A 12,417-nucleotide genomic window follows, 5' to 3' on the forward strand; every position below is an offset into this window, starting at 1 on the left:
AGAATGTTTCCATGAACTCTTTGCAGCCCCTTTTCTTGAACAAGGAGCCCTGGCGGCGTAGTAGATCACACACTGGGCTATTCACGGCAAGATCAGCAGTTTGAACCTACCAGCCCTTCTGAGGGAGAAAAATTCGGTTTTCTGACCCTAGGGAGATTTCCAACCTCAGAAACCCCTAAGGAAAAATGCTACTCTGGATAGGCTTACTGTGAATCAAAATCGACTGGACGGCAGTCCGTTTGGTTTGGGCTTTTGTCTTATAAACATTCTACCAACAATTCTACTCCTGTGTACATCCTCCAGGATAGTTGTTAGGGCATAAAGCAAGTCTCTATGAATTTAAGTAGATTTAAATAATAGAGTGCTTTTTCTGACCTCAGAAATGGAGCTCAAAATCATTAAGTTTAAAAATCAACAACAAAAAAAGAAAAATTACAAAAGCATATAGAAATTAAAGAGAGCACTATTAAACTATAAATCGTTTGAGGAACAAATTTTTAAGACCACATGTTTCTTAGAGTTCAGTGAAAATGAGAACACAATATGCCAGAGCTGAAGGGATGCAGTGAAAGCATTATTAAGAGGCCAACGAATAGCATTAAAGGCGTGCTTCACAAAAGAACACTCTCCAATCAACAGCCCGACTCAGCACAGTCAGGAACTAGAAACAGAACTGAAAACTAACCCTAAACCAGAAGAAACAAAGATCAGAGCAGAAATAAGTTGAAATTGAAAAAGAGAAAAGCAGTAGAATCAATAAAACCAGCCATTGTTTCCTGGAGAGATTAATAAAATTGCCAACCCTTTCACTAGACTGACAAAAGGAATGTGTGGGGGGTGGGGCAGATTGGAGAGTGAAGATGCAACTAACGTAAATAAGAAATGAAAGAGGGGACATTATAGCTGCTCAGTGGAAATAAAAAGAATTATGAACCGCTATAAGGCAATAATCTGAATAACAGGTGAAATGGAAAAATTCTTAGAAGCACATAACCTACCCAAATGAACTCTAGAAAAAATAGAAACTCTCACAGATTCATAACAAGTGAAGCAGTAAAATCAGTAAACAAACATATCCAAATTAGAAAGGTCTTGACTAGATGGTGTCGTTGGGACTTTTATGACACATTTAGAGAAGAGTTGACAACAATAATTTTAAAACTCTCCCAATAGGCAGCAAACATAACCCTGATACCTAAACCAGACAAACACACAAGAAGACTCCAGGCTAGTATGACTTAAGGAAATAGATGCAGATATTCTCAACAGAATGCTAGTGAATTGAATCCAAAAACATAATAAAAGTTATACAGCATAAACCAGTTATCTACCCCCAAAATGCAAAAGTGATCATTAGAAAACCAATCAACATAATACGCCACATCAACTGAACAAAGAAAATAACCATGTAATCATGACTATGGGGTTAGAAAGCATTTGATAAAATTCATATCCTTTTTTGATGAAAAATTGGAATATTCGAGAAATCCCTCAATATGATACTAGTCGTATACTTAATGAAAGAAGATTGAGAGCTTTCTGCTTAAAATTGGGAACAACACAACAGTGCCCACTGTCACCACTTTTTAAAATATTATATTGGAAGTGCTAGGCAGAACAATAAGACCAAAAAAAAAAAGAAAGAACAACAACAAAGAAATTATCCTCATGAGAAAAAAAGTTAAATGATCTATATTTGTGGAAAATGATTCTATAGAGAGAAAACCCCACACTAAAAAAGAAAACTTTTAGAGCAAATAGAAAAATGTAGCAGTTTCAAGGTATAAGGTCAACAAAAATTAGTTGAGTTTATATGCCTATCTAAACTTCTCACCATCAGCACTACATTTGAACCCATCTTTGCAGAGCTGTGTCAGTCCATCCCATTAAAGGCCTTCCTCTTTGTCACTGACCCGCTATTTCACTACTGATGGGTGTCCTTCTCCAGGGGTGGTCCCTCCTGGTAATACATCCACAGTGCGTGAGGTGAGTTCTCGGCATCCTGGCTGCAGTTCTCAAAGACATGTCTGTTCTCCTGGCAGACCACGGTATACTGACAATTCTTCGCCAACACCATGGTTCAGCTGAATCGATTCTTCTTTATTCTTCTGTCCTCATGGCCCACTTTTTGGGTGCATTTCAGATGATTAAAAATGCCAAGGTTTGGTTTAGGCTCAATTTAGTCCTTAAAGCAAAATCTTGCCATTTATCACTTTAACGAAGTCTTTTGCAACCGATTTGCCCAAAGCACTACATGATTTGATTTGTTAACTGTTGTTTCTGTGAGTGTTGATTGTGAGTTCAAGTTAAATGAAGTCCTTGGTAACGTCGGGATTTTTTCCATTTATCCTGGTCCACTTGTGCTGGGTTTTGTTTTCCTGATGTGGAGGTGTCACCCCTCCGGCAGGTGTCACCTTTGATCTTCATTAGTGGGTGTTTCCAATCCTCTTCAATTTCAGCCAGCAAGGTTGTTTCCTCTGTGTCCCATATATGTTGTTACGGAGGCTTCCTCTAATCCTGATGCCATATTATTCATAATGTAATCTAACATCTCAGATTAGTTGCTCAGCATGCAGATAAAACCAGTCTGATGAAAGGATGCAGCCCTGATGCACACCTTGTCTGACTTTAAACCATACTAGTGCCCCTTCGTCCTTTTAAAGCAACTGCCTATTGATCTATCTACAGGTTCCACAATAACATAATGAAATATTTTGGAATTCCTTTCTGGGGGGACAGTATTGCCCATAATCTGATCATTTGTTCTCATTTACTATCTAATACTTAGCATAATCAATAAAACCCTAGTAACCCTCATTCTGATATTCTCTGCTTTCAGCCTAGCATCATCTGACATCAGCATCAATGATCTCCCCCATGCTACAGCCTCTTCGGAATCTGACTTGTTCCTGGCAGTTTCCTGTCAGTGACCTGCTGAATAGCTAAATTTTACTTGGCAGTACTATGAATGATATTGTTAAATGGTTTCTACCGTCTGTTGGATCACCTTTGGAATGAGTGCAAATTGGATTTCTTCTATTTGGTTAGCTAAGTAGCTGTCTTCAAACAAGATATCTACAAGCAAATGTAATGATGGGCATGCAGGGCTAATAAAGAGAAAATTATAAAAACAGTTTAAATAGAATGAAAACGTAAATGGAAATATATTCTAAGTCCAAGGTTGGAAAGACTTACTGTTGTGAAAATGTAACTTATGTAAGATTTAACCACTCAAAGTGTTCTATAAATTCAATGAAATCCTAATCAAAATTCCAACGGTCTTCTTTACATAAATGGAAAATCAGTACTCAACGTGATATGGAATGGCAACAGACCCCACATATCTCATGCATGTTGAAACGGAAGAAAAAAGTAGTAGGACTTCTATTTTTTGATATAAAACATACCATACAACAGTAATAGTCAAAACGTCATGACACCAGTAGTAGTGGTAGCGCTGCTGTGCAAGCACTAGTATTGTTACTAATATAATAAGAAAGATACAGGAAAACAAAATAGAACTGTAACCTTAGAAATTAAACTACACCTCTGTGGTCAACTGATTTTTGACAAGAGTAGGAAGTTCAAACAAAGGAGAGAGAAGCAGTTCTTCAAATAATGATGATGATAAAATTAAATCTCCATTTGTAGAAAAAGAAACAGGATTGTTGCTACAAATTGCAAACAAAAACAAATCCAAAATGAATTAATAACCTAAATATACAAACTAATTTTATTAGGAAACCTTCCCTCCTCCCCCTCCTACCATAGCCCCAATCTCACTCCTTCAGACTTATTGTTGTTCCCTAAATTCAAAAGAACATTTGAAATGAACGTGATTTTAGCTCCTGGAAGGTGCTAAATATCCATTTTGATCTAGTGTAAATTTAAGAGAACAGAATCATTCACGGGAAGGTTCGAGAGATGGAATCTCAGCCTTCAGAAGTCTACAGACCTGCATGGAAAATGTATCGGAGATTGTGTGCTTTACATTTTGATATTTTTGTATAATAAAAGTTGCCATGGTTTTGTAGCAGTACTTTTTTACTTACCCTTATGCAGGGTGTATGAAATATCATGTCTACCCCGGAAGATCAGTCATCCTACTTAAGAAGAGAAACTCTGCACTAGAGTACATATTGGCAGCCTGGGTCCCTGGGAGTGGGATGGAAGCTTCGCAATACGGTGCTATTTGTAAGATGTAACTGCATTGGTGTGGCAAACACCTGTGAGACCAGGGAGTATTTGGACTAGCGATTCACAATTATGCTATGTAACTCCTGAGGGCAGTAACTAACTGTAGTTGTGATTTTTATTACTTTCACAGATTTTTATTACTTTCTCCAGCTAATCTGGAGATAATGTAATTATTTTTCAATAAGATTGAAAAAATAAGAGAGTAATTGAATGGCAACTTTGGCTGTAATGAGAGGGAAAATAATTAGGCAAAGTTTCAGGAACAAAGGACAAGAATCAATTGATATAATTTTACAGGCAATGCCAATTTTACCCTCAATAGTGAAACTCTTCCAATGTTGACAAGCTGACTTTAGAAGTTAGGAATGTTCCATGATTCAAACCCTTTAAGCAGAAGCAGGAGATCTGTACTGGAGGAATAATTGATGTTCTGTGTAGTGATCTAATGTCCCATACACTGATAAACTGCCTTATACTGCTAGATCCAAGAGAGGTCAGCGGTGAAGGGTCACTTAGTCCAAGTTGCTTTGGCCCTCCATGAACCAATCAGCAGTCTAGGCGAAGGCATAAGAGAGGTCTGAGGGCAGCCCTCCTCTGCCACCACCATTGCCTCATCCTGCCAAAGCACAGACACAGATCGTGGTGGTCCTTGATACAACTCTGAGGAGAACTCGTACACATTTGCATTTAGCTAAACACTTGGGATGCCCTTTTTCACATTTAATGTTGAGCGGAACCTTCCTACGGCTTTAAATTGCCCGGAAGTACCTAGACAGTTTGGAACTGACCCCATCTCTTCATCTCCTGGTAATCTTGGAAATGCCTACAAGTCTTCATTGTGCTACCGCATGGATGTTGTTTTGGAAATCCACAGGACCCTACATCACTTCCAAGTACTCCAGAGAGGGGACCACGAAACCACAGCCCTTGTCATAGCACTGACAGTGAGCTAGAGTCTCTCGTGTGTGTGTTTCCCAGGCACACGCTCTCCAAACGGAATTACACTAACACTGGGTTCTATTTTTGTGCTTTACAGGTTTCTCTTGGGTCCCAGATTGATTTGCAGAAAAAGAAGCGGCGGGCACCAGCTCCCCCTCCTGCACAACCACCGCTGCCCAGTCCCCAGGTTCCCAATCGCATGGAGGACCAGGAGGAGAACAGGAAGAGCATGATGGGTGAGTGAGTTCTCTGAGAGCCGTCTGCATGGGGCTGGGCACTTGCTGTCCGGTGTGCTATTGAGCATCATGTTAACTCTTGCAGTGAACTCACGCCATCATAACATTAACCAAAAAGTTTATGCTGAAGAAAGAACGTCTGGAAATAAACAGTTGAGGGCTCACTTAATGTAGTACAGCAATATTTTGTGGCCATTGCGTGTGCCTCGAAGAGGTAGAGGCAGAGGGTGGAGGGTACAGAATGGTGGAAGAGGCTGGGAAAGGGGTGAAAACAGAGAGAGTGTGCGTGTGAGTGTGCGATTTGTGTGTCCCTGAGAGAAAAAGGCATGGCAAGACGACATCTGAAGAAGTTATTTTGAATGTCATCAGAAAGAAAATGTAGTTTGAGGCCCCTGGATATTTATAGATTGCCTAACAGCAATTCAGGAAATCTTTGCCTACCATGTCTGAAATTGATCTCTATTTATGTAACTTTTATATATTTAGCAAACACTCCCATAGTTTGTGAGAAAAATAATAGTCCAGGAACTAAGATGGGATCAGGGCTTCTTTGAGCAGAAAGAGCCCTGGTAGATCGTGGTTTCCTTCCCCCTCTCTTATACAGGCAAGGTAGATAGAGATTAATGGAAAAAAACAAAACTGCCATCAAGCCGACGCTCACTCACAGGGACCCTGCGGCACAGGGTAGAGCTGCCCCAGTTATTTCTGAGACTGCCACTCTTTACAGGAGTAGAAAGCACCGTCTTTCTCTCACGCAGTGGCTGCTGGTTTCAAAGTGCTGACCTTGCAGATTGCAGCCCTAGCCTTTACGCCACCAGCATTCTTTTACTTTAAAGAAAGCCAGTGTTGGCTGTGTCTTGATGTAGGGATAGAAAGGGCTCTTGAAGAGATTTTGCATAGCTGAGACTCTACCCCGGGTCATCCACTGTACATCAGAACTCATTCGTGAAGCCAATAAGATCGTTTTTCATGATGCAATCGATGATTGTATTAACACCTACCATCCCTGGGTGCCCTGCCTTCAACTGTATATCTGGAACCCAGAAGACACTCAGCTCTCCAGCATAAGCGATTGCATTCAGAATTTGCAATGAAATAGTATTGGAGCTAGCTGAATGTAGTCTTGGCCTAAAATCTTTGGTCAACAACAGAGACTTCCAATCAGAAAACTGTTATTCAGATGACCACGTGGACACAGTCTTCCTCCACATCGCTATCTCTTTAGAGTCCAAGCGCTACTAGAACACACAAACACCCGCCATTCAGGCTGCTTCACTTTTGTGCACTTGGGAAACACAGCTTTGCGGGAGAAACTGAAATGTAGATTTGGAGAAATGACTATTTTCTGCCCAGAGAATTGTCACAAAGTGAAGGAATAGATTGATAATATGCCTCTTCATGATGAAATCATTTTGCTTAATGTTTTGGTCATTTCCTTATTAAGGGCTTGAAGCACGGAATCTATAACTTTATAGAACATTCTAAGCTTTAAAGCCTGAAGTCATTCATTTCATTTATTGATTTCATATTATTATTAACTTCTTATCATTTATTACCTTCAGTCATCGATTTAAAAATATTATTAGACAAAAAAAACTCATGTTATTTTTTTAAGAATAAAGGGATTCCCATGTCTGAGCACCTGAAAGACGAGTAGCTCAGCCTGCCATACAAGTCGACTAGGGTAAGGGGCACTTCCCCTAACTTCCTCCCTCACCTGAAGAACGTCTTCAAAACAGAGACTGAAAACTCCTCCCTAAGCAATGCAAGAGGTGAAGGTATACTTGGGTTTAAAAGAGGTAAGCAAAATTCATGGTTATTCAATCCATGGCTAAAGAGCCGGCATGGAAAAGCAGTCAGAATAAGGTAAAAAGACTAATGTGAATGAAGGGAGTCTTCCTTCACATGACAAGAGTCATTTAGGGACTTATAAAATTAATTTTGAATCCCAGCATATAAGTAATTGTGCCTACCAAAAGCAAACTGCCACAGGGGACAGATGTCACCCCATTGGCCCCACCGAGTGGCCACATGTGAAATGTCAATGCATGAGTGTGCTTGTTTCTGGTGTCTAAGAGTGAGCCAGTCTCTCTGTTGAAAGTCAGCTGCATTTCAGCCTAACCCACTGAAGTAACCACCATTGATTCCACATAGGTATTGGACGGCAGGTGCCACAAAAACCTCCCCGTGGCACTATGCGTGGCCCACCCCAGTTAGTGCTTCCCCCACCCCCACCCTATCCTCCTCCTGACACTGATGTGGCGGAGCCTCTTGGCTTACCAGAGGAAAGTGCTGTACCTGAGGCCCCAGACCTGAGACCCAAAAGTACGTGCCTCTCTTTTGTCTCCCAACCATGTTGTCGATCCATCGCCTGTGTGATCACTGTTTGTGTCGCCAATGGGTTTCCAGTCTTTCCATTCTTACCTTTGGATGTATGTACCTTTCCTTCTGGCTTTTCTCTCTGAATGGTCAATGCAGTGTATTCGAGTTAACAGGGAATGCACTTAAAATGCAATCCAGGTCCTCTAAAGCCTGATTGAACCTGCGAATCAACCATTCCGCAGCTCGAGCCCCGCTCAAGTTAGATCTGTGAGTAGAGACAGTCAGTGAAGGATTAATGTTTCTTAAAGTAGCACTAACCTCAGAGCATCTGTAGATACTGAGAGCCAACCAGTACAACCATCAGGGTGTTTTGTTGTCGATGATCCTCTCATGGAGCATGATTTGAACACATCGGAGAGTTCAGTAACTTGGAGGGGTTGTGAATTTAACCCTTCAAGCCATGTGACCACTGGCCAGCCATTAGTACTTCTATTCAGTAGAAAGGGAAACTGAGATACAAAAGAGGGATCATCTTGACATGAGAGTAGTAATCGCAGAATTAAAATCTTATTCTGCTATTTTTGTTCATCCTGCCTGGTCTGAGATCAGGCATTTCTTCTGGACTTTAATAAGCATTGTTCATAGCACCCTAACCTCTAGAGGGGCATTGGTTTAAAGAGTATATATTCAGATGGCATCATTCCTGCACATCCAGCCTGAGTCTACTCCTCTTCAGCATGTCTCAAGTTTGTGTACATGCTTTGTCATAAAACTGGCAGATCCGGGACAGTGCAGAAGACAATTTAATTCCTCTTCTGAACTCAGCCCAGCACTAGTGTTGATCTGAGCATTTTGCAACCCTTTGAAGTCCCTGGGAGGTATAAATAGTTAACATGCTTAGCACTTAACCAAAAGGTTGGCAGTTCAAGTCCATCAGAGGAAAAGTCTGGTGATCCAATTCTGGGGGGTGGGGGTGGAAATCAGCCATTTAAGACCCTATGGAACACAGTTCTACCCTACTCTGACGTACATGGGGTTTCCATGACTTGGAATCACTCAAAACAGCTATTTTCCTAAGAGAAAAACAAACACCAGTTCTATTCAAAGTATTCCAGAGGAAATAATGGAATAATACTGAATGTATTCTCTGAAGCAAGCATAACACTGATCCCAAAATTAGGCCAAGGTAGCACTAAAAAATTACTGACCAATGTCCCTCATGGACATAGCACAAAATGTCTACAAAATTCCAGCTTAAAAGATCCAACAACCTAGTATAAATAACACTCCATCATGACCAAGTAAGATTTATACCAGATATGCATGTTACTGAAACAATCAATGTCACTCACCACATAAAATAAAATGAAAGGAACCATATTATTATGTGAATTGGTGCATAAAAGGCATTTGACAAGATGCAACACCCATTCTTGATAAACACAATCATCAACTTGTACTAGAACTTAAATTCCTCATCATAAGTAAGGGCACATACACAAAATCGTTCTTAATGGGGAAAGATTGAAAGCATTTCTTTTTTAAATAGATGCCAGATAATACCCTTTAATAAAAGTCCCACTCAATATTGTTTAGAAGTTCTGGCTAGAGCAATAGGGAAATAAGAGGTATCTGTATTGATACAGAAGGAAAATTATCTCTATATGCAGATAAACGTATTATCTGCTCATAGAAAATCCTAGAAATTCAACCGTAAAACTACTGAAATTACTGAGCAAAGTGTCAGGCTAAAAGATCAAATACAAAAATAGATTCTTACACTAACAAAGAAAACTATGAAAAGGAAATGAGGAAAACAATACCAGAAACTGAAATATCTAAAAATAAATCTAGCTAGAGACACAAAAAAACTTGAACAACAACAGCGACAAACCCGACAAAACAAAACACTCTATAAGAAGCTAAAAAGACCGGAGTAAATGGAAGAATGCCCCATACTTAAGGATAGGAAGACTTAACATTGTGAAAATTTCAGTATTAACTAAAATGATCTAAGGATATAATACAATCCCAATATTGATCCCATAGTCATTCTTTAAAGAGATAGAAAAATTAATCACCAGCTTAATATGGATAGGAAAGAGATCCTGGATAAGTAAAGCCCTACTAAAGGAAAAGAACAAATTGGGACGCCTCATAATCCCCAATCTTGAAACCGATTATACAGTGATTGTAGTTCAAACAGCCTGGTACAAGTACCACGACAGACACACACACCAATAAGACAGAATTGAGCTCAGAAGTGAATCCATGCACTTAAGAACAGCTTATCTGTGACAAAGGGCTAAAGCCCACTGAATGAGGAAGAAATAGTCTCTTTAGGCAAGGTAGCTGACAAAACTGGATATCAATGTACAGAAAAATTCAACAAGATCATCTCTCTCAACATACACAAAAAACTAACTCAAGGGGTATTAAATACTGACATGTGAAAACCTAGCAATCCATTTTTTTAAATAGGTAGAGTGCATAGCACTTCCCTTAAGAAGACGTTCAGACAGCCAACAGACACATGGAGAATGCTCACAGTCATTATCCATTCAAGTCAATTCAGACTCATAATGACTCAGTAAGACAGAGAAGATCTTCCCCTTGGGTTTTCTGAAGCTATAAAGCTTATTTTAACTGTTTTATTGACATATAATTCACACACATATAATTCTGTGGTTTAAATGTATTAAAAATGTATTAAAAATTAAAAATACAATCATAACCACAATTGATTTTAGAACAATTTTGTTCTTGTATTCATTATTACTAGGTACTCATTTTTGTTAGCTCCCTACTTCCCCCCTCACCTCCCTGGCCGTAACCCTAAGAAACTATTAATCTTGTTACTTTTTCTATAAACGTACATATCCTGGATTTCACATGATGAAAATCAAACCCCCCAAAAGAACAGAACAAGAACCTCAATCCAAAGAAAAGCAGAAAACAATAAGCCGAGAACAACTTTAAAATAATAAACACTAGACAAATATAAAATGAATCAAATGGGAAAACAAATGATAAAGAAGGTGTTCAATTGTAGTCTAATACTCGCATTAATTCACTTTCAAGTGCACTGCTTCTGAGGCCAAGGCTATTCATCTACCTGGCCAGCGGTTAGATGGAATTCACCGGAGACTTAGTCCATCTGAGGACTTCAAAATGGATTTGGGACTTCCACTGTCATGTATACCCTGCAAACTGGGTGCTCAGAATTTAAGCTCTAAAACCAACCCTTACTCCTGCCGTGGATTGTATTATGTATAATCTTTGGATCTTACAGGCTAGTGTGCATCTTCCATGTGGATTTAACTGAAAGCTTACTTAGATAGTTGCTTGTTTTAAGAAAAGATTTTTAGACCCCAGAAGCTACTACGTCCCTATGGAACTACTAGTGGAGCCGCAGTGTTGATCTTGTGGTTAGCAGCCCAGTACATAACACGCTATGCTACCAGGACTCCTTCTCATTAACCATCAGAGAGATGAAGATGGATGGATGGATGGATGGATGATAGATGGATACATAATTAGTTAATCATGTCAGCTATGCAGTATTAGTAGCAGAGTTCAAAGAAAAAGAAAACCAAAAATGCTATCAAGGGTGTGGAGAGATTAGAACTCTAATCTACTGTTGGTATGACTGTAAAACGGTACAACCACTGTAAAAATAGGATGGCATTTCTTTTTAAAAATTGGTAATGGAAATACCTATGTTCCAGCAATTCTATGACTACATACATATATATCTTACAAAAATAAGAGTCACTACACAAGCAGATATGTGCAGACCCATGTTCATTATTCAACAAATAAAGAGCTGGAAACCCCCAAAGAGGCTCCCAACCATTAAATGGATAAATAAACCATGATACATATAGGCAATGGAATACTATACAACAAGAAAAAATAAAAATCTGTGAATCGCCGTAACATAGATAAACATAGAAGCCATTATGCTGAGGGAAATTAGCCAATAACAAAAGAACAAGTATTTTACAAGACCGTTACTACACAGCCAATAAAAAGCTTACACACGAAAGGAAACATTCTTTGAAGGGAAGTAGACAAAGGGAGAGTAAGTCACTAACTAGAGAGGTCAAAACAAAATCATTTCGGCAAAAAATAAATAAATAAAATACTTGGAGGGGCACGAGTTACGTATATGCACTTCCAGGAAGCGTAGGGCTGCTGTGAAGAGTAATAAGGCTCCCTGGTGGGTTACAAACACATTGGACGGCTAACCACGAGGTCAGCACCTTGAACCAACCAGCCATTCTGAGAGAGACACACGAGGCGCTCTGCTCTGGTGAGGAGTTATGGTCAGAAACTCACAAGGGCAGTTTTGCCCTGCCTTATAAGGTCACTACAAGTGAGTCGACTGGATGGTAGTGAGTTTTTTTGGCTTTGGGATGTAGAAGATACCAGTTATATCAGCTTCTCTAGACAAAATAATCCCAATTATTTTTATTCTTATTTACAAATACTTTTCAACTCTTAAAATGTGTGATTTTCTTGAAGTTTCATATACTTCCAAATCTAAACAGATATTTCTTATTGATCACTTTATTGGGGGCACTTAACAGATATTATAACAAGTCATAAATCAATTACATCTAACGAACTTGTACAGTTGTTGCCATCATCATTTTCAAAGCATTTTCTTTCTACTTGAGCTCTTGATATCAGTACCTCATTATTCCCTCCCCACCACCCT

At 39.3% G+C, this 12,417-nt stretch overlaps 1 protein-coding gene across 2 annotated transcripts in view; it reads left to right on the plus strand.

The window, feature by feature from the left end:
* Positions 1–12,417, plus strand: part of COBL (cordon-bleu WH2 repeat protein) — a 255,188-nt gene that overhangs the window by 140,425 nt on the left and 102,346 nt on the right. The window contains exons 8-9 of one of the 2 annotated variants that reach the window (XM_045286315.1): positions 5,234–5,372; positions 7,527–7,697. In XM_045286315.1, the coding sequence (XP_045142250.1) occupies positions 5,234–5,372; positions 7,527–7,697 (310 nt within the window). The remainder of the gene's footprint in view (positions 1–5,233; positions 5,373–7,526; positions 7,698–12,417) is intronic. The other variant, XM_045286316.1, reaches the window with a different exon arrangement.

The sequence above is a fragment of the Echinops telfairi genome, unplaced genomic scaffold, assembly GCF_000313985.2.
Source record: "Echinops telfairi isolate 266 unplaced genomic scaffold, ASM31398v2 ScPeMD7_7;HRSCAF=31, whole genome shotgun sequence".
Taxonomy (NCBI): domain Eukaryota; kingdom Metazoa; phylum Chordata; class Mammalia; order Afrosoricida; family Tenrecidae; genus Echinops; species Echinops telfairi.